This window comes from Carcharodon carcharias, chromosome 34 (genome assembly GCF_017639515.1).
Source record: "Carcharodon carcharias isolate sCarCar2 chromosome 34, sCarCar2.pri, whole genome shotgun sequence".
Lineage (NCBI taxonomy): Eukaryota > Metazoa > Chordata > Chondrichthyes > Lamniformes > Lamnidae > Carcharodon > Carcharodon carcharias.
In genome coordinates this window covers 2,255,532-2,278,903 of record NC_054500.1, presented here as the reverse complement: position 1 = coordinate 2,278,903, position 23,372 = coordinate 2,255,532, and the positions used below count along the sequence as shown (strand labels likewise).

The 23,372-nt window shown below is 47.0% G+C and overlaps 1 gene segment (V, D, J or C); it reads right to left on the bottom strand.

The window, feature by feature from the left end:
* Positions 1-6,247: 6,247 nt before the first annotated feature.
* On the bottom strand, positions 6,248-10,984 carry LOC121272507. The segment is given in 3 exon segments: positions 6,248-6,326; positions 10,330-10,603; positions 10,890-10,984. Coding segments are annotated over 3 exon segments (402 nt in total).
* Between the last annotated feature and the right edge of the window lie 12,388 nt (positions 10,985-23,372).

Below are 23,372 nucleotides of genomic sequence, written 5' to 3'. Positions count from 1 at the left end.
CGTATCCCTCTATTCCCATTCTATTCATGTATTTGTCAAGCTGCCTCTTAAACACCACTATCGTACCTGCTTCCACCACCTCCTCTGGCAGCGAATTCCAGCCACTCACTATCCTCTGCGTAAAAAAATTGCCCCGCACATCTCCTCTAAAGTTTTCTCCTCTCGCCTTAAATCTATAGTTTGCTATAGTTTTTTTTGTTGAAACATTATAAGCCTCTGCTTTTAATCTAATGCCATCTTAACTTTTGAGTATGCCACGGGTGGGCCTTCCTCGCTGAGTTTTTGCTCTTCAGTGGAATGCATTTTGGTTGAACATGTTGAATTGTTTCTGTTCGTTTACAGCCTCAACATTTAGTCTATTTACCCAACTACCCTTAGCCAGTTGTCACCTCATATCTGTGTGATTGGCTTTGTTTAAGGTTAAGGTTCTTGTTTGCGAATGGAATATGTCACTTTCAAACTTAACATGAAACTGCATGGCATTATGGTCGCTCTTTCCCATTGGATCTTTTGCTATGACATTGTGAGTTAACCCTGCTTTATTACACAAATGATCAATAGCTGGCCATGTCAGCGCCACCCATATCCCATGAAAGAATGACAAAAAACTTGACCTCAGTTAGCTTTATCCTTGGTCAGATCCAGTACATACTGCTCCAAGAGCCTGTCACGGAAACATTCTCCAAACACATCTTCTGAGCCATTCTTACCAATTTGATTGCCCCAGTCTTTATGAAGATTAAAGTCCCCAACAATTATTACAATGCTTTCGTAACAAACTCCAATAATTTCCTGTTAAATGTTATACCCAACGGTATCATTACTGTGAGGGGGGCCGAGAAACTAGTCCCACCAGTGTTTTCTGACATTTGCTATTTCCACCCACACGGATTCTACTTCATGATCTTCAGGCTCCAGATCCTTTCTCATTAATGTCTTTATGTCTCCCTTTACTGTCAGGGCTACACACCCCCTTTGACATTCTGTTTACTTTCCGACATATTGTGTACCCGCTAATATGTAATTCCCTTGATCACCATGTTTTTGACATGCTGATTACATATAAATCGTGTACTTATATTTGTGCCACTAATTCATCCATCTAATTTCAGCTGCTTCGTGCTTTCAGATCAAGAACCTGCAATTTCATTTTATTTTTAACTTCTATTGATGCATTGAATGAAAACAGCGCAGGTATGGGCGAACTCGTATAGCCCGATATGCTTCTGTCTGTTTTCGAGACGAAATTAACTGAGGCAACACAAAGCAGATGGAGGAATTTCGTACGTGTTGCTATGCGACGCTAGGTCTGGGAGTGCCTGGAATTTTTCCGTTTGGTTACCCAGTGAGTTTTTGGACTGGGTCTGAATTTGCTGTTCAACAGTAATAGGTCGCCGTGTCAGTCTGCTCCACGCTCAGTGTTTGCAGGCTGCAGGACTTCAGATTGGCCTCCTGAATTCAAGCCGTTTCTTGAATTCTTCCTCGTGCGTTAGCGCGATAAAGGACACGGAGGTCACTGTGACCTTCAGGCCGGGTCTCTCAGCTGCTCGTAACAATACATGTATTCATTACTGCTACATGTATTACTGCTACAGATATTCATTACTGTTACATGTATTACTGCTACATGTATTACTGCTACATGTATTACTGCTACATGTATTCATTACTGCTACATGTATTACTGCTACATGTATTCATTACTGCTACATGTATTACTGCTACATGTATTCATTACTGCTACATGTATTACTGCTACATGTAATCATTACTGCTACATGTATTACTGCTACATGTATTCATTACTGCTACATGTATTACTGCTACATGTATTCATTACTGCTACATGTATTACTGCTACATGTAATCATTACTGCTACATGTATTACTGCTACATGTATTACTGCTACATGTATTACTGCTACATGTAATCATTACTGCTACATGTATTACTGCTACATGTATTACTGCTACATGTAATCATTACTGCTACATGTATTACTGCCACATGTATTATTGCTACATGTAATCATTACTGCTACATGTATTACTGCCACATGTATTACTGCTACATGTAATCATTACTGCTACATGTATTACTGCTACATGTATTACTGCTACATGTAATCATTACTGCTACATGTATTACTGCTACATGTATTACTGCTACATGTAATCATTACTGCTACATGTATTACTGCTACATGTATTACTGCTACATGTAATCATTACTGCTACATGTATTACTGCTACATGTATTACTGCTACATGTAATCATTCCTGCTACATGTATTACTGCTACATGTATTCATTACTGCTACATGTATTACTGCTACATGTATTACTGCTACATGTAATCATTCCTGCTACATGTATTACTGCTACATGTAATCATTCCTGCTACATGTATTACTGCTACATGTAATCATTACTGCTACATGTATTACTGCTACATGTAATCATTACTGCTACATGTATTACTGCTACATGTATTACTGCTACATGTATTACTGCTACATGTAATCATTACTGCTACATGTATTACTGCTACATGTATTACTGCTACATGTAATCATTACTGCTACATGTATTACTGCTACATGTAATCATTACTGCTACATGTATTACTGCCACATGTATTATTGCTACATGTAATCATTACTGCTACATGTATTACTGCCACATGTATTACTGCTACATGTAATCATTACTGCTACATGTATTACTGCTACATGTATTACTGCTACATGTAATCATTACTGCTACATGTATTACTGCTACATGTATTACTGCTACATGTAATCATTACTGCTACATGTATTACTGCTACATGTATTACTGCTACATGTAATCATTACTGCTACATGTATTACTGCTACATGTATTACTGCTACATGTAATCATTCCTGCTACATGTATTACTGCTACATGTATTCATTACTGCTACATGTATTACTGCTACATGTATTACTGCTACATGTAATCATTCCTGCTACATGTATTACTGCTACATGTAATCATTCCTGCTACATGTATTACTGCTACATGTAATCATTACTGCTACATATTTGGAAACATTGCCTTGCCGCCGCTTAATCATTTGGAACAACCACCTTCGCCGCTGGTGCACCATGGGACATCTGAATGCGGCTGAGGGAGAGAATTGTGAGGAATTGTTAAGTGGAACTGAGTTGTTGAGGACAGTTGCGTTCTGGAATACACTGCCTGGCACATGATGGAGGGGCATTCAATAGTGTCTTTCCAAAGGGAATTGGATAAGACCTGGAGAGAAAGGGATTGCAGGGCTACCGAGTAAAGGCGGAGAAGTGGGGCTAACTTCCGCAGAGGGCCAGCAAGCGCATGACGGGCCGAATGGCTTCCTTCAGTGCTGCAAAAGTCTATGGTCAGAGCGTCGGAAAATTGGCAGGATGACCGCTAGTTGGGCAAATGCATGTGGCAGCGACACATTCACACTCGCGGAGACTGCAAAATCTAATGTCCTGGGTCGCGATCTGCACCACAACCAACATTAAGAAAAAAATCGAAATCACCTGATTCTCACCGTCTTGCTCTTTCTGTGATCTTGCTGTGCAGAAGATGATTGTCGCCCTTAAATACATTGTAATATTTCAAAAGTTGTGAAGCATTTTTTGGGCTCCCTGTGGTCATGGAATGCGCTGCAGGGATGAAAGTTGAAACAGAGTTAGGCGGTCTCTAAACTTTAACTATCAGTAGTGAGGGAGAACCGCCATGTTGGGGTGTCAGTAGTGAAAGAGTGCTGCACTGTCCGAGGGTCAGTAGTGAGGGAGAATCGCACTGTCAGGGAGTCGGTGCTGAGCGGATCCTGCACTGTGGGAGGGTCAGTACTGAGGAACTGCTACAATGTCGGAGGTGCTGGCTTTTGAATAATGTATTAAACCGATTCACAACTGCACTCACTGTCGATGAAATAATTTCCACTCATGCTGCCACAAGGCGAAAAGAGGGAGGTTAGGCGGTGTCATGGGCAAATATTTGTTCTTCTATCAATATCACTGATACAGGACACCTGTCAGTTTGTATGTTATGTTTTTGGAGGTCTTATACCTAAATAGGCTATCTGCTTCGTTACATTAGACCAGTGACTACAATTCAAAATATTCAGTTGTTGTAAAATGCTTTGGGAAGTTCTGAGGGCCTTTGAGGTGGTAATTAAATACAAGTGTCTCTTCCTTATGTCCACCTATGAGGACGGATAATAAACTTGCAGCACTCCCTCACTATTCACACTGAAGTGGCAGCCTAGATTGGTGAACTCTCTAGAGTGGGGGCCTGAAACTTAAACTTTCTGACTCGGATGTGAGAAAGCCACTGACTGAACCAACTGTGACACCATGTGGTGAAAAATCAGTCCCTGTTTAACCTGTTATCGATAATCAATCACGGAGCTAACTTGCGGTTGGATGGAAGCACTGTATTTCCCTGGTACCTGGCGAATGAATAGTTCTTTGAACATGGGTCACACTCAGCTACATGGGCAGAAACAACTCCTGCTGTCCACCTCATCCCATGGTCTGTTATGATGTAGCAGAAGACGTGTGCCAGGTGGACCAAATCCACAAGGGAAACTTCGTCACACTATCACAACAGTTTTGTGATTCATATTTATTATGAGATGTGTGCACTGAATTCAGAAGTAATGAGACCACCAAGGCCCTTAGAGATTAAAAAAAACTAAAATATTTATTAACAAAATATAAAAGATTTCAAGCACATGCATAAGACTACAGTTACTGACTTCTATAATAAATCCTAAAATTCCTAATCACCCTGACCCCCAGTTACACTGCCTTTAAGGCAACATTCCAAGATAGATTTTAGATTTAAAACAGAATCATCAAGTTAACACAGTGCCCCACTTGACATTGGAGTTCCAAATGGCTTTTCCCCAACTTGAATTTCGTTATCTCGCAGACCTATGCACAAAAGTTGTTTCACACACTCCTGTTAGGTCTTAAATGGCCTTCTGATACTTAACCTTTTATTCTCCTTTATATCTGTTCCTCTTTTTTTAATTTGTAAATTATATTGCTCCATATGCCTTCGAAACTGCATTTTACTCATAATATAAAACCATCATTTTGTCAATACATTGTCAGTAATCCTTGGGAAAAATAAACATACTCCTTAGCTTTGCTTATCTGACTAGATGTAAATAGAGTAAGATCCCTTTGAAATCCATATCTCTTCATTTAACTAAAAATGCAAATTCCCTTCACACCTTACATCTATGTTTACTCATTAGCATGTCAAGCACCTAGCTTCTTTTGATGATTTCAAACGTGCAGTCTACTTAACCCCAAATGTAATTAAATCTCCCGGATGCTCAATTGTACTTAACCCCATAAACCTGCTTCAAAAAATATTATGAAAATTATGACACTTTCATCACAGGTGACAGAAAATTATCGAATGATGCCACCAGGTGGTGGAAAATGAGCTCTGGATGCGGGTTTTTTTCTAACTGCGGATCCGCCTTCTCGAACGATGTGCGAAGCTACAAGGACGGGTGTAGACAGCAGTGTGAGATGCAGCGGCGTCTCTCAGTTCCAGGCTAAACATTGTTTTTCTGGTCCTGACTGCCCCAAACGACTCGGAGGTGTAACTGGTGACAATCCCTGCTCCAGCAAGAGAGAAAAGAGTTTCAAATGTACGAACCGGTTGTTGTCTGTACCAGAACATATGGGATAGCCGATATTCATCAGCGTGCAACAGAATGTGGCTCACTTCCCCTGCTGTAATCAATAGCAGTGAAACCGACTGCTCCACGTGAGAGGCGAGTATTCCTAATGTATAGAACATCCATTGGATTCTCATTTTAGTCAACAATCGATTAGGACAGATACGATATATAGAGAAAGTAATGGCATCCATTCATAAAGATCGTTCCCGACCTCTGAAAGTCCCAAATCTTCTTACCACCAAAGGTTCATTTAAATCTAGTCATTGTTGTGATGGGGATAGCGTGGGGGCGAGTTTGAGCATAACCATCTCCCGTTAACTGCAATGAACAAATGACCAGGGCATTTTGGTGTTGTTTCTGAGATACACGCTGGCTCAGTACACTCAGCACTCAGCACACACCAATTTGGCGCAGGGATCACTTCCATCCACCTGAGAGGTCCGATCAGTTTAACGCCTTATCTGAAAGTGCCGAATAGCCACTGCATTGGCCTCGGGAGTATCACCTTGGATCTGCGCTCAAATCTCAAGAGAAAGTCTCGGCCCAAGCACCAGAGGCAAAATTACTACCAGCTCGACGACAATCGACATTCTGATGCAAAACGCTACAAAGACATATCCAAAAGTTTGTTACTTTGACTTACGTGGAATTAGTGACACCATCAATGCTCGATACTGAACTTCAAGCAGCATGGTGGCTGCCTCGCTGAGGGGAATGTACAACAAGACCTGGGTGCCCTTGTACACCAGTCGTTGAAGGTAAGCATGCAGGTGCAGCAGGCGGTAAAGAAGGCAAATGGTATGTTGGCCTTCATAGCCAGAGGATTCGAGTACAGGAGCAGGGATGTCTTGCTGCAATTATACAGGGCCTTGGCGAGACCACACCTGTAATATTGTGTGCAGTTTTGTCCTCCTTACCTGAGGAAGGACGTTCTTACTATAGAGGGAGCTCAAAGACGGTTTACCAGAGTGACTCCTGGGGTGACAGGACTGACATATGAGGAAGGATTGAGGAGGTTAGGATTATATTCGCTGGAGTTCAGAAGAATGAGGGGGGATCTCATAGAAACCTATAAAAGTATAACAGGACTAGACAGGGTGGATGCAAGAAGGATGTTGCCGATGGTGGGGGAGTCCAGAACCAGGGGTCACAGCCTGACGATACGTGGTAGACCATTTCGGGCTGAGATGAGGAGAAATTTCATCACCCAGAGAGTGATGAGCTTGTGGAATTCGTTCCCACAGAAAGTAGTTGAGTCCAAAATATTGTATGTTTTCAAGAAGGAATTAGATAAATCTCTTGGGGTGAAAGGGAACAACAAGAAGGAGCATTGAGTTGGATGGTCAGCCATGATCATAATGAATGGCGGAGCAGACTCAAAGGTCAATAAATGGATGCTCTGGGAAAATAACAGAGGGAGGCGGGAAATTAATGGACAGACCAAACCCGAGACCATAACTATAAGATAGTAATAAATCCACTCGGGTATTCAGGAGAGTGGTGAGCATTTGTGATGAAGCTGCAGGAGCAGACAGGGAGAAAGAAATAGTACGATCTGCTGTTGCGCTGGTTGATGGGGCTGAGATGTCTAATTGGACAAATTTCACACAGAGCTAGCACAGGCTCGATAGGAGGAATGGCTTTCTTCTGTTCTTTAATTCTCTTTTAACATATCGGAACAGGCACCTGCACTGCATTAACCAAAGCGCTAAATTCTTTGCCGGCAATAATTCACAGATTATTTCATAAACACCTGAAAAGTGGCCTTGAATCTGAGAGAAGTGAGTTAACGGTTTTCAGCAGATTCTGAAACCGCTGTCAGGGGGCAGGTGTCCCGCTGTTGAATACACCTTGTACAGTGTGAACCATCACAGGCGTTTAAAGGTTCCGAAATGACTTATTTCCTATTTGTGTGGGGTATTCTCCTTAGAGATGAGATGGCTGGGCCAAGACTTGGCAGAATGGGGAAAGGGTGAGGGTTTCCTAGGGTTTTTCAGATTGTTTGGAGAGACTGGAGTAGCCGGGATTCTCCACCACAGCGGAGATTATATAGAAGCATCCAGACCCATGATGGTTTTTGATAGAGTGAATAGGGAGAAACTGTTTCCAGTGATTCGGAACAGATGAACGATGTTTTAAAAACAAAAAAACTGCGGATGCTGGAAATCCAAAACAAAAACAGAATTACCTGGAAAAACTCAGCAGGTCTGGCAGCATCGGCGGAGAAGAAAAGAGTTGACGTTTCGAGTCCTCATGACCCTTCGACAGAACTTGAGTTCGAGTCCAGGAAAGAGCTGAAATATAAGCTGGTTTAAGGTGTGTGTGTGCGGGGCGGAGAGATAGAGAGACAGAGAGGTGGGGGGCGGGGGGGTGGTTGTAGGGACAAACAAGCAGTGATAGAAGCAGATCATCAAAAGATGTCAACGACAATAGTACAATAGAACACATAGGTGTTAAAGTTGGTGATATTATCTAAACGAATGTGCTAATTAAGAATGGATGGTAGGGCACTCAAGGTATAGCTCTAGTGGGGTTTTTTTTTATAATGGAAATAGGTGGGAAAAGGAAAATCTTTATAATTTATTGGGGAAAAAAAAGGAAGGGGGAAACAGAAAGGGGGTGGGGATGGGGGAGGGAGCTCACGACCTAAAGTTGTTGAATTCAATATTCAGTCCGGAAGGCTGTAAAGTCCCTAGTCGGAAGATGAGGTGTTGTTCCTCCAGTTTGCGTTGGGCTTCACTGGAACAATGCAGCAAGCCAAGGACAGACATGTGGGCAAGAGAGCAGGGTGGAGTGTTAAAATGGCAAGCAACAGGGAGGTTTGGGTCATTCTTGCAGACAGACTGCAGGTGTTCTGCAAAGCGGTCGCCCAGTTTACGTTTGGTCTCTCCAATGTAGAGGAGACCACATTGGGAGCAACGAATGCAGTAGACTAAGTTGGGGGAAATGCAAATGAAATGCTACTTCACTTGAAAGGAGTGTTTGGGTCCTTGGACGGTGAGGAGAGAGGAAGTGAAGGGGCAGGTGTTGCATCTTTTGCGTGGGCATGGGGTTGTGCCATAGGAGGGGGTTGAGGAGTAGGGGGTGATGGAAGAATGGACCAGGGTGTCCCGGAGGGAGCGATCCCTACGGAATGCCGATAAGGGGGTTGAAGGGAAGATGTGTTTGGTGGTGGCATCATGCTGGAGTTGGCGGAAATGGCGGAGAATGATCCTTTGAATGCGGAGGCTGGTGGGGTGATAAGTGAGGACAAGGGGGACCCTATCATGTTTCTGGGAGGGAGGAGAAGGCGTGAGGGCAGATGCGCGGGAGATGGGCCGGACACAGTTGAGGGCCCTGTCAACGACCGTGGGTGGAAAACCTCGGTTAAGGAAGAAGGAGGACATGTCAGAGGAACTGTTTTTGAATGTAGCATCATCGGAACAGATGCGACGGAGGCGAAGGAACTGAGAGAATGGGATGGAGTCCTTACAGGAAGCGGGGTGTGAGGAGCTGTAGTCGAGATAGCTGTGGGAGTCGGTGGGTTTGTAATGGATATTGGTGGACAGTCTATCACCAGAGATTGAGACAGAGAGGTCAAGGACGGGAAGGGAAGTGTCAGAGATGGACCACGTGAAAATGATGGAGGGTGGAGATTGGAAGCAAAATTAATAAATTTTTCCAAGTCCTGACGAGAGCATGAAGCAGCACCGAAGTAATCATCGATGTACCGGAGAAAGAGTTGTGGAAGGGGGCCGGAGTAGGACTGCAACAAGGAATGTTCCACATACCCCATAAAGAGACAGGCATAGCTGGGGCCCATGCGGGTACCCATAGCCACACCTTTTATTTGGAGGAGGTGAGAGGAGTTGAAGGAGAAATTGTTCAGTGTGAGAACAAGTTCAGCCAGACGGAGAGTAGTGGTGGATGGGGATTGTTCGGGCCTCTGTTCGAGGAAGAAGCTAAGGGCCCTCATGTTTTAAGCTGACTAGGGGCGGGAATTAGAATTGCTTTCTTCAGTCAGCTATGTTCTGGAAGTCTTATCTGGAAGAATGGTGTAAGCAGACTGAACAAGGAGCAATTGGATCATTCCTTAACAAGGCTAGGACGGACACGGTGGGTAGAATGGCCTCTTTTCGTGCTAAATCATTCTATGATCCTATCAAAATCTGCGTATCCCTCGTGAAGTGTTAAGACGTTGATCACAATAACGCATTGTGATAGTTAAAATTTAGCTGGTATCTTAAAAGCAGAACATTATATCCGGTGATACAGATTTTTCTTCATCAGTTAGTGCAATTGTAATCAATTAAATTTAGGCAGATAGATAAATGAAGGATAGATGGAGGAATAAATAGACCGATAGCTAAAAAGATAGGTGGGTAGATATGTCGGTAAATAGACAGGCAATCAGACAAGCAGATAGACAGGCAAATGGAGAATAACTTTGAGGTAGATATTAGAGAGTGGACAGCGAACTTTCTCTCTGACACACGGATCTCTCCCCCTTGAATCATGTCCGATATAACATTAGAACTCATTGGTTTATAGTGCCTGAGACAGGCAGGTTTTTGTAACACGGTTCAGCCTGACTATGTCTCTGTGCATCACTGCAAGCACAGAAATACCGAGCCGCGTCGGCCCGCTCCACTGTCCCTATCTTCAGGTCGAAGATGCCGTTTGTCTTCTTGGCGAAAAATCTCTCGGTGATCCCGTCCGACCTGATCGGCTCCCCTGACTCCACTGCGTACAAGAGGTTCCGGAGCCCCTGGCCCGGGAGCTGGCGATACCAGTACATGTAAGCATCATTCCCGTGCTGGGTACACGGGATAGTCACTGACTCGCCCTGTCTCACCGACACAAACTGCTGGAGCTGCACAATCTTCTGAGGCGCACCAGGACCTTGAAATAAAACAGGGATAATTAAAACTGGAGACTTCAACTTTCCCAGAAATATGACACATGAACCTGCTTAATCGTGAATTGTTCTGTGACTGATACTCTTCTGTCACTCGCTCACTATCTCCTTCCATCATTATCTCGTTCGCTCGCTCACTGTTTCATTCATTCATTCCTTCTCTCTCTCTGCCTCTCTTCTGATTGAATACGTGCTTTGCAGACTATTTGACACACTCCTACTCCAAACTCCAAAGACCTCGATGTGGCTCCGGGCACCCGCTTTACTTACCCGCCAACAGGATCAGCGACAACACGCAGGACAGAAGGTAAATCCGCATGGTTCGGGACACAGGCTCTGAGGGTGGAGTAACCAAAGCCAGAGGCCCGGCCTGTCAGACTCTTGCTCGGGAGGCCCGAACTGGAAGTGTCAACAAAACCAACTGAATTAGAAGAGAGCAGTGAAACCACAATATTCCGCCCTCCATCCCTGATTGACAGCTCCTGACCACCTGATTGGCTGTAAGGAGAGCACATGGTGCCAGAGCACCTAAGAGCTCATAGGCAGATTAACTGAGTGGGCAAAGCAGGGCCTGATACAATGTAATGTGCGGTCATCCACTTTCGACCTAAGAATGATACTTTCTGGTAGCTAGTTTCTAATGCTAGTACTTTCTAAATGGAGAGAAAATAGAGCCGGAGATAGAGGAAAGGAATATGTGTCCACATGAGCAAATGATTCAAAATCGGTGGACAGGTGTCAAGAGGAGATTACAACATTAAAGGGTTTTTGCTCTTCATCTGAAGGTTTACAAACGGAAGTAGATATACTCCTGTTGTATAGAACATTGGTCAGGTCTCACAAGAATGCCGAGCCCAATTCTGGGCAACACAACTCTGTGTCCTTGCTGACCTACACTGGCACTCGATTCAAATAAGATAAGTGGGAACAGGAGGAGGCCTTTCGGCCCCTCGAGCCGGCTCCGCCACTCAATAAGATCAGGATTGTGGCCTTCACTCCGCTTTCCCGCCCGTCCCCTTTACCCTGGAATCCTTTGTCGTTCAAATCTCGGTCTGACTCATGCTTGAATATATTCAGTGTCCCAGCCCTGCACTGCTCGCTGGGGAAGAGAATGTCAAACGCGGGCAACTCTCTGAAAGAAGATATCCCACCCCCCGCACCCCTCAAGTCTTTATTTTCCTTCTTTCGACTTCCCCATCTTACTTGCGGTTTCAAAAAACCTGGGTGATTACTTTCTCCATCTCCTCTTCTCGGTCATCCGTTCCTCTTTCAGCCCCACGCTCTCCACCAGATTTTTCCATCTGGTGATAGACCCTCCTTCTCCCCTTCTTCCCGACAGTCACATCTCCATCTCTCACCTCACCACATTTCCTCTCTCTCTCTCTGGAACAGGTGCCGATACCATTTCTACCTCTCCTGAGCTGAGTTCCTTTCCAGCCCTTGTCCCTCTCTTCTTGATGTGGTTGAAGTTTCTGCCCTTTATAACTAGGCCGCGCTCACAGCTGTTCTTGTAGATTCTTCCTTTCGGTTTCAGAGGTACCTTACCTATCACAGAACACGCCACTGAACTTTTTCCAATTACCCCAACCAGAGCTAATCTGCTGCCTGATTTGCATTCCCAAACTCCCTTCTTACAACACACTGACCCCCAGGTAATTAAGTCTACTCATTTTCTTCAAGGCTTCACCCATAACCTTTACATTTCATTCTGGTCCTCTTCCATAGGCTCAAATCAACTGTCCATTTATTGGGTCTTTGGTCTATTGATTTTAATTCCCCTGTTTTCCAGAGCTTTTCTCCAGTTCTCCAGGTACTCAATCATATTCTCATCATTCCCACCACATAGCTCAATGCCAGCTGCAGATATCATTGATTCTGTCTCACTTGCTCAATTTGAATATCCATGACAATCAGGAAGAGGAAGGGGCTCAGTGCCGACCCTTGGCGCTATCCAGCTTTGACTTTGAAACTCTCATTCTCCCAGACCCTGATTCTTACTCTTGTCTGGCACTATTTGTACATGTCCTGTAATAATCCTAAGCACTTGTCAGATTCTCCGCGAATTCTAACACATCTGCAGACCTTCCTCCTAGATACCCAGTCATAAGGCCTCTTTAGATCGGTGAATACACTCTGTTGCTTTGGGCTCCCCGATATTTCTCGATATGTTTTCTCCAAATGATAAGCATTGGGCGGGGCTTCATCAGCGCAAGAATCAGGTTTCCATTATTGTTCACAGTCTCTGATCCATGACTTTCTCCCATATCTTAAAGATAGGAGTTTAATTCCTCGGTAGATTTGAGTCTCTCCCTTTCTTTTGAAATTGGCACCAATGTTTTGCCTGCAATGCTCTGGGAATATTCTCTATTGTAACGTCATTGAGCAGCTTGTTCAGGAGCTAGAGCCGGATTCTCCTATCCAGGTGCGTACCTCTGCCGGTATTTCATCCGGTTTTTCTTATCAGCCGATTTTCCTTCCTTTCAGCACTTTCCAGATGTCTTCCAGATTGATGCTCACTCTCATTCCTTATTTACAGTGGCCTCTTCTGTCTTCGTTTCTTCTGAGTTTTCTTCACACATAAGCTGGTTAGAGAGTTTCCGCCGCCTCGCTTTGATTTCATCCCTTTACTGATGTTGCTGCAGCCTGTGTTCTTCATTGTACATAACTTTCTAATAACATCGTCTTGAGATAGATAAACAGATTATATGGAAAATGCAACATTTTGTTCCTCGTTGGTGCCCAGACTTTCATATGTTTCTTCAATGGCTAGGATTTTTCTCTAGCAATCATTTCCTTCACATTCCTGTCTGCCTCTTGTACTCTTCTATATCTTCTTTGAGCCTTGGCTTTTCCACGTCTTCAACAGCTCCTTTTCTTCCTGAGAAATTCCTCATCATCTCCGTCTTAAATAAGAGCCCTTTTTCTTGAAACTCTATCCCCTAGTTCCGAATTCTCTGACGAGTGGAAGCACCCTTTCAGGAACAACCCGATTTAGTCCCGTCAAGTTTATTTCTCTTTCATTAAGATCACCTCTCATTCTTCTGAATTTCAATCTGTACATTCCAACTTGCGCAGCCTTTCCTCATATGACATTCAGTTCATTCCAGGAATCGGCCTAGTGAACCGTCTCTCAACTCTTTCCAATGCAAGTATATCCCACCTTAAGTAAGATGACCAAAATGGAACCCATTACCTCACCAATTCGCTGTATAGTTGTACCAAGACTTCTCTACTTTCATACTTAAGCATTAGAACTATACTTTAGAACTACTAACCTTGTTTTCAAATCCCACCATGGTCACACACATTCCCTTTCTCTGTAACAATCTCCAGCACCTACAACTCTCCCTATCTCTATAATTTCTACCAGTCCATACAAGCCTCCCTATATCTGTAATCTCTGCCAGCTCCTAAAACCCTTCCTAGCTCTGTAACCTCCTCCAGCCCCTCCATATCTATGTAACCAGCTCCAGTCACAAAACCCTCCCGGATCTGCAACTGTCCTAATTCTGTCTTCTGGAATATGCTCGATTTGAATTGCACTGCTATTAGCAGCGATCAACCCCAAAGGACTGGGTTTTCTTCGCTACATCTCTCTGCCTCTCAATCTCTATCTCCTACTTTAAGGCACTCCTGAAAACCTACCTCTTCAAGTAAATTCTTGGCCATCTACCTTAATATGTTCTTTCCGGGCTCTGTGTCAAATTAGGTTTTATAATAGCCAGGAGAAGCGTCACTACATTAAAGACGCCATACAAATATAACTTGTTCTCCTTGTTGGCGTTCAGGATATGCAAGATGAGTTCACCAGACTGAAACCGGGGGTGAGAGGTTAAATTAAGAGGGTGGATTCCTTTTCATTCATTCTCACGATGTCAGCGTGACAAGACCAACATTTATTACTGAGCCTTGAGAAATCATGGTGAGCCACCTCTTTAAATGGCTGCAGTCCATGGATTGTGGGTACACCCACTGTGCTGTTAGGGAGGATGTTCTAGTATTTACACCCAGCGACTGTGAAGGAAGAGTTAAATATTTCCCAGTCCGAATGGTGTGTGATTTGGAGGGGAGTTTGCAGGTGGTGGTGTTCCCATCTCTCTGCTGTCCCTCTCTCAGGTGTAAGTGTCGCGGATTTGGATCATATTGCTAAAGAAATCTTGGTAAATTCTTGCAGTACATCTTGTAGATGGTAGACACTGTGCTACTATACTTTGGCAGTGGGGGGAGTGAATTGTTGTGGATGCGGTGCCACCCAGCAGCCTGCTTTTTCCTGGAAAGTGATTAGCTTCGAGTTTTGTGGGAGCCACACTCATCCAGGCAAATGGAGAGTATTCTATCACACTTCTGACTTGTGCCTTGTAGACAGTGGACAGGTCTTGGGGAGTCAGGAAGTGAGTTACTTTCCACAGCAAACCCAACCTCTCACTTGCTTTTTCAGTCCATTAGTTAAGTTTCTGGTCAATGATAATCCCTAGGACGTCGATGATGGGGCATTTAGCGAACGTAATGCCATTGGGAGTTGTTAGAGTTGCATAGACTTGGTCTCTATTCCCTTAAGTACAATACATTTAGTGGTCAGCTAACTGAGCATTAGAAAAATGTTAAAAAGGGTTGATGCATTTGAGAAAGAGAAACAGTTCCCTGTGGTGGCTGAATCCAGACAAGATGGCAAAGCATTGAAATTAAAGCTAGGTATTTTCAGATGTCCTGTTCCATTCCTTCGTATCACCGATGAGCTTCTTGGAGTTAAGGGTGAAATTGAGCTTTCAAGAGAAACATATGGAACAAAGACAGTTAGATACAGTTAAGACACATTTGAACCATGATCTAATTGAAAGGCAAACAGTTTGGGTAAATGAATGAATTCGCCCTGTTCATGTTTAACAGCGTCGAGGACATGGATGACCTCATCCACTTCTATGTAACAAATTCAAAGAGCTTAAATGCCTCCTGTCTTTCCTGTGTAACAAGCCAAGCAAAGTGAATGGGTCTCGTGCTGCTTCTGTGTAACAGGCTCGAGAGGCGTTTAAATGGCCGCTTCCTGCAGCTATATAACCAGTCTGTTCAGGGGCAATTGACCTCCTGCTTATACTTAACAAGCTCGAGGGAGCTGAATGGGATCCTGCTGTGCCATATCAAACAATTTCAGTCGGCTGTTTCGTGGTCATAGAGAGTCCTCAGCTGTATTTGTGGAGAAATGCAACAAAGCTTGAGTTCTCGATTAAAAACAAATTCTCTCCTATCTTTCCTTCCTTACTCTCTATATTCCCGATGTACCTTCTTGTCTCTTATTCTTGTCAAAAAGACATTCATTCTGCAAATTAAACCCAAGTTTTCTCTGCGACAGCGCCTGGTTTCCTCATTCACAGCTGTTTGCTGCCTCCTTTGGGGTTTTTGTTGAGCTGCTCCATCTCTGAGTCACTGTGAAGACTCCAGGCGCAGTAATACACGGCCGAGTGATTCGCCCGCAGGCTGGGGGACTTCAGAATGAACTGAGCGTTACTCGGTCTCCGGGCGATGAAACCGTCCACCGGCCCCTCTGGACTAAACATGCTTGATAGCAGTGGAGTAAAACATTATTTGGGGCTCTCTCCCCGGGTATTGTCTGTACCAGTAAATAGCAGGGTTACTGCTGCCCTCCACATCGCAATTCAGTTCCACCGCCTGCCCGGGAAATTTGGAGACAGCGGCGGGAGTCTGGCGGATCGTCTGCGAGTTCACGTCTGGAGAAGAGGCAGGAAGAGGAGGAGGTCAGAACCGGAGAAATCTTAGAGGTGGAGAAGGAAGGAGGGAAAGAAAGAAAGGGAGGAAGGGGGGAGGAGAGGAATAATGAAGGAAAGGAAATATAAAGGATTGTTGTTTAAAAGGTTATTGCATAAAAAACATCACATACATTGAAATAAGATCAGGAAACTCAAAACCACGTACATGTTGACCGGTAAACTTTTCCTGTAATAGGGAAATGAGCTGAACCAAGGGCGTTGAGCCTTGTTGGGAACCGACCTGCTTGTTTAAAATCATTGAGGAAAACATGAAGAGCTTAAGGAAGTGATTTAGGTATGAATGGTCAGACCCCGCCCCCTTTGATTGAAAGCCCCGCCCTCATTATTGGGTGGAACAGGACGTTTCAAAGGGGACAGGGTGGGCAAAGAAGCGGCAGATGCATTTTGATGTGAACCATTCTCAGGACATCCAGGGTCGACCTAAGAGGGAGCAGGATACTTTCTAACTGGAGGAAGGGAGGAACTCTGGAGCTGCAAAAGAATTTACTTGTCTCGCTGAACAAGGAAGAATCATACAGTCCAATCGAATTTTTACTTGAAGGGAACTAGAAGGCGAAACGGAGGAAGTTCTGGCTCATTGTAAGGAACTCAGCGTAAACCCCTCCGAGAATCCTTCTTTCCATTCGGGGCAGTCACCTCAGGAAGGATCATTTGGATCCGGAGGGAGTTCAACGCTGATGCAACAGAATTATACCTTGGTTTAAGGGGTTAAATCATGAGGACAGGTTGCATAATCTTGTCTGTCTGACCTTTAGCATGATAGACCCACGGGAACATTTGAGGTTTTTTCATGGATTGCGGAAGGAGTTATCGCAGGCTATAGGTGCCTTGTTTTCTAGATTCCCACACAAACAAAAATAGTATAACTTCACAATTAGAGACAGGTCTTTCAGGGTGATGTGAGGAAATATTTCCTCTGACAAATGGTTGTGGAAATTTGGTCACGTTTCCCAGCAAAAGGTTAATGGGGGGGGGGGTTAACCTTACATTTCAAAACTGAGATTGATGGATTTTTGTAGGGACAGTGTGCCGAGAAACGTTAATTCAAGGTGGTCAGTTGGAGGTACAATATACTCCTGGCGGGGTAGTGGTAACCACTAACAACACTCCCTTTGTCCTTTAGTTCATGACATCTTTGTCAATCTCTCCTTTGCCCCCACCTATCGCTGGCTTTGTATCCAGATTCACCTGCCCCACCCCCCTTAAACAGTATAAATTTCATCACATTTCCACTTCTCTTCAGCTCTGAAGAAGAATCATACGGACTCAAAGCGTTAACTTTTTTTCTCTCCAAATATGCTGCTAGGACTGTTGAGTTTTTCTAGAACTTCCGGTCTTTGTTTCAGATTTCCAGCATCTGCAGCATTTTGCTTTTATCTTAGGCATTTCACTCACCCTCTCTCTCTTCTGTTGTTCTTCCTTCTCTCCCCTTCCCTCTCCCTTTCTACCGTCATTTCCCTCTTGCCTTACTTTTCTTAACATAACTTAGTTGAATCTATTTATTTCTCCCTCACGTGTTTGTCTAGTTCCTCCTTAAGTACATCCCTGCCCCAACCACATTCTCACCACCCTCTGGGTTAGTTTCTCTTGGATTCCCAATTAATTGTATTACTGATGACGTCTTCTAATCGTTTTGATCTTCCTAGAAAGAGGAAAGAAAGCGAACATATTTCCAATCAAACAACTTGCACAATTTAAAATTCCTCTATCATGAATATATCTCAATAATCTTGTTCCAATAGAAATGCATATGCCAATCCTTCCCTGCTAACCTCCTCGTTAATTTTCCTTTTCACTTTCTCCAGTGCTTCTCAATCTAATCCCTCACTTTCATTTTCTTTCATTGTCAAAAACCACGTTCGCTCTGCAAGAACAAAACGCAGCAGGTCCAGCCAGTGCGCAGTGTTACCGCTTACAGCTGTTTCCTGTCGCCTTTGGGGTTTTGTTGAGCTGCTCCAACTCTGAGTCACTGTTCGGACTCCAGGCTCAGTAATACATGGCCGAGTGATCCGGCCGCAGGATGAGGGACTCCAGCTTGAACTCAGAGCCATTGGGTCTCTGGGCGGTGAAACCGTCCACCGGCCCCCCTGGATTTATAACATTGGTGCCTCTGGAGTAAAATAGAAACTGCAGCTCCTTTCCTGGGTACTGTCTGTACCACAACATGTCAGGGTTACTGCTCCCCTCCACAGTGCACTCCAGTTCCATTTCATCCCCGGGAAATCTGGAGACAGCAGCGGGAGTCTGGCGGATAGTCTGTGAGTTCACACATGGGAAGGAAAGGAGAGCGGAAGCCGTCAGTAAAGAGGGTAAATTGGGGAAATGAAGGAGATAGATAAACGTAGAGAAATAGAAAGAAAGACCAGAAGGAGAGAGAGCAAGGGAAGGTCAGAAAGTGGAGCGGAAAGCTGGATGCTGAATAGGAATTGTTGTCTGGAAAGTTCCTTATAGTGAAACATGATTAACGGAGCCAGCAACAATACATCTTCCACCTCAGGTTCCCTTTGAACCAATCTTTATCCCTGGTAAGAAAACACTGCAAATACAATGTTCCTCCTGGCTTGGCCTAAATAGCCAAGTGGTTATGGTACTGGGCTTGTAACCCCAAGATCAAGAGTTCATTTTCCTAACGATCTCGTGGAGGTAATTGTGGATTCAGTTGGTTTCCTGGTACTGAGGAGAGAAGGTGTGTGGTGTTGGTGTTGCTGCTCCTCAGTGTTTCAACTGTTTCTGCTGCTGCCTTTGGGGTTGTTGCTTCTGCTGTGTGCTGCTGCTGCTCCTGCACTTGAGGGTGTTTGCTGCTGCTGCTGCCCCTGCACTTGAGGGTGTTTGCTGCTGCTGCTGGACCTGCACTTGAGGGTGTTTGCTGCTGCTGCTGGACCTGCCCGTGTGGAGCAAAAGGAGAGAGAGGGAGAGAAGAAGAACAGCTTCTGTTGCTACAGGACAGGAAGGCCAGGAGGCCAGGACTGTGTCTGAAAACAACATCCTAGGTGGGTGTCCAACATTATTGTTTGTGTAAGGTGGGGGCAATAAAGGACTGTGTTTTGTAGGGGGAGGAAAGAAGACTGCAGGAAGGTTTGGGGAAGGAAGAGAGGGGGGTGTGTGGTTAAAACCACCATTCTGCTACCCCCCCCGCCCCACCCAGCCCTTTCCCAGTAAGGCCAGCGGTGGCTGGTGAAGACATCGCCTCCCCCTGCAAGAAGATCATCACACCCCACCCAACATCCACCTTTCACTGGAGACACCCACCTGGACTCTTCCCTTTTCCCTCCTGTGCCTCCCTGTCCTTCACTCCTCTCCCTCCTCTCCTCTCCTGTACAAAAGGGGGAGGTTATTACTACCTCCCTCCCTAGGGAGGAACATTGTATATTTAAAAAAAATATATATATTAAAAAATATATATAATTTAAAAAAAAAATGGCCAATCCTTCCCAGGGTGGGCGTGGCTCTGGCCTTAAAGCCAGTTCAACATCTCCTGTGGCCGGGCCCTCGAGGGCTAATGTGGAGGCGGCTTTGTCACCGGTGGCAGGGCCTACAAAAAAGACTTATGCGGGGGTGGTTGCTTCTGCAGCTCCTGCTGCTCCCGCTGCCCTGTCGCCATTCCGTCTCCTCACCAGGGCCCTCGGGGTAAAATGCTACACTCACCCTGAGATGACTATTGAGGCCTGCGTTAAGGCTATGGCTGGGGTTGTCGGCCCCTCAGCCATTGTCGCGGCCTCAAAGATGTATGGGAGGGCCATCTTTTTCTTGAGGTCCGAGCGGGCAGTGCGACTCGCCCTGCAGAAGGGGCTCACTGTGGGCGGGACTTTTCTGGCGGTGGATCCCCTTGAGGCCACCGCCCAGAAGATTGTTATTTCAAATGTCCCGCCCTTTATACCATGTGGGCTCCTCCTCCCCCACCTTAATAAGCTGGGGGAGGTCAGGTCAGGGGTTGCACCAGTCCCGCTTGGCCTCAAAGACTCGGCCCTCCGCCACGTGTACTCCTTCCGGCGCCAAGTTTTCGTCCGCTTGGCCCGGGAGGAGTGCCTGGAGGGGGCCTTCTCAGTTAATTTTGAGGGGACCGCCTATCGGGTCTTCTGGACCGCGGAGGGTGTGCGGTGCCATGCCTGTAAGGAGGTGGGGCACGTAAGAAAGAACTGCCCCGCCTCCAAGGCCACGAGCCCCACCCAAGCGGCCGCGGCTGGCACCGCCCTTCCTCCCCCCGCCACCACTCCATCTCCCTCCCCGCAAGGGGAAGCGACCCCGGCAGCAGCTGCCATCTCGGCTGCCGGTGAGGCGGGGGGAGAGCCCCCGCGCCGTAAGAAGGCGCGGAGGAAGACCCGAAATTTGGAGGCGGCCCCTGAAACGCCCCAAACCCCCCAAACACCTGCAAGCACCGGCTCGGGGGAAAAGACAACATCCGGCCCCGGCGTCGTGTCCGCGTGTGCTCCCGGGCCCGTGGGTGCTAAGGCGCCGAGTGCTGGGCCCGGCGTCGTCCCTGCGCGTGCTCCCGGGGCCGGCGGGGAAGGGACGCGGGACCCCGAGCCGGGGTATCTAACACCCAAAACCCAGAGGGTGGAGTGTCCGGGAGGGCTGGACAAGGAGGAGGGGGCCTCGGAAATGGAGGTCTCCCTAGCCCCCAGCCTGACCCGGAAGAGACGTCACACTTCGGAGGAGGAGGTGGGTGATGCCCAAACTGAAGAAGTTGGGTGTGTCCCTTCCCCCGATGAAGAGGTGGTGGCGTCTCCACCAAGTAAAATCTCGCCCTGTCCTCTGGGGGAACTCAAAACCCCTGCACCGACTCCCACCACTATTACCCCTGTCAACCTGCTGCAGTCCCCTGAACAGGGCCCCTCGGGGGTCACTGAAGGCACCTCCCTTGAGGTGGTGCCCGACTCAGAGACCCTCGATACCCCCGAGGTACCTTCTGGCTCATCGGGGGACTGCAACTTTCAAAATTTAAAAAATGTCAACGGGTCATTGGGTGGCGGCGAAAAGGAAGGCCTTCCCGCTCCCTCCCAAACCTTAGCACCGGGCGTCCTAGTTTTAGGTCAGGAGCTTGTCCTGAGCTCCCCGGACGACCCGGTGCCGGGAGGAGAGCGGGCATCAGAACTGCCGCTGCCCTCTGACCCAAAACCTTTAGAGGAGACCAGAGAGGACTCCTCTGGCCTTGATCCTGGGGGTGGGATCGAGGCACAGATAGAGCCAGCTGGCAGCTCCGACTCAGCCCCTATACTCAATGTGGGGGAGGGGTCGGAAGCTGGAGGCGACGACCTGGAGGAGGACGGGGTGTCCGTGGTGAGCGCTGGAGATTACGCTGAGTCGCTCTCAAGCGAGGCGGTGGATCCCCTGGTGCCCTCCACTGACTCCCCCCTCATCCCCCCAAGGGAACTCCGGGACTTTTTGGCGAGTCATCGCGGTCGCCGAGACAGGGTTCAGTTGGCCTTGGACCGGTGGCATTCTTTTCCGCTGGTGTTCTGGTCCACTCGCGAGGCTCTCAAGTCTCCTGAGTTGGATAGGAACGCGCGGCGGAGGGTCCAAACGTTTCTCGCTGGGCTCCTGAAGGAGAGGAAGGACTAAAAAGTCCTCTTCTTCTTTTTAATGACTTAAGGTGAAGGTTTGATGTACCTTTGACAATGAAGACGACTATAGCCAGCCTCAACATCCGTGGCAGCAGGGCCGCACAGCGCAGGTTCCAGAACTTCTCGGTCCTCAGGGACGGGAAGTACGCGTTGTGCTTCCTGCAAGAAACCCATACCGTTCCGGGAGACGAAGCCACGTGGCTCCTGGAGTGGCGAGGGGGGGTCTACATGAGTCACCTAGCCTCCAATTCTGGCGGGGTGGCTATCTTGTTGGCCCCGCATTTTCAGCCGGAGATCTTGGGGGTCAAGGAGCCAGTGCCAGGCCGGTTGCTGCACCTGACTGTGCGTCTGGGGGGGGCGGTGCTTCACTTTGTGAATGTGTACGCTCCCCTGGGCACGCAGCAGCAAGCGAGCTTCTTTGAAGAAGTGTCCACTCATCTCGGCTCCATCGACGCTGGCGAGTGCATCGTCCTCGGGGGGGATTTCAATTGCACCCTCGGGGTCCGGGACCGTCACGGTACCCCGCACTGCACGCGAGGTGTGAGTAAGTTGCGGGACCTGGTCAGGTCCTTCGACTTAGTGGACGTCTGGCGAAATCTCCATCCTGACTCCAGCGTGTTCACCTTTGTGTCACCTGGAGTCGGAGCGTCCAGACTCGACCGCCTTTACGTTTCGAAGGCGTACGTGTCCTGCGTTCCGGCTGCTTCTATACAGCAGGTTCCGTGCACGGACCACCGTCTGGTGTGGGCGGAGCTCACTTCGTTCTGCGCTCGGACGGGGTCCGCGTACTGGCATTTTAATAACCTGTTGTTGGAAGACCAGCGGTTCCTGGACTCGTTCCGTCGCTTCTGGGCCGGCTGGAGAAGGAAGCGGGGAGGCTTCCCCTCCTTGAGGCTATGGTGGGACGTGGGCAAGACTCACGTCCGAGTTTTCTGTCAAGAGTACGCGAAGGGGTCGACAAAGAGACGCAAATCCAGGGTCGAGGAGTTGGAGAAGGAGGTGCTCGACCTGGAGGCACGTCTCCGTCAGCCCGACGCGGACCCGGCCCTGCGGTCGGTGTACGATGAGAAGAAGGGCGCGCTGCGGGACCTGCAACTGGTCGGGTCTCGGGGCGCGTTCGTGAGGTCGCGGATCTGTTTCCTTAAGGAGATGGACCGTGGCTCTCCCTTCTTCTACTCACTGGAAAAAAGGCACGGGGTCCGTAAGCAGCTCTTTACGCTGCTGGCCGACGACGGATCACTTGTCTCGGATCCGGAGGGCATCAGGGCCATTGCCCGAGATTACTACACTGCCCTTTTCTCTCCGGATCCGTCCAGTGAGGAAGCTTGCAGAGTTTTGTGGGAGGACCTGCCGCAGGTCGGCCCGGAGTGCGCCGGAAAGCTCGACTCCCCTATAAGTCTGGGGGAGCT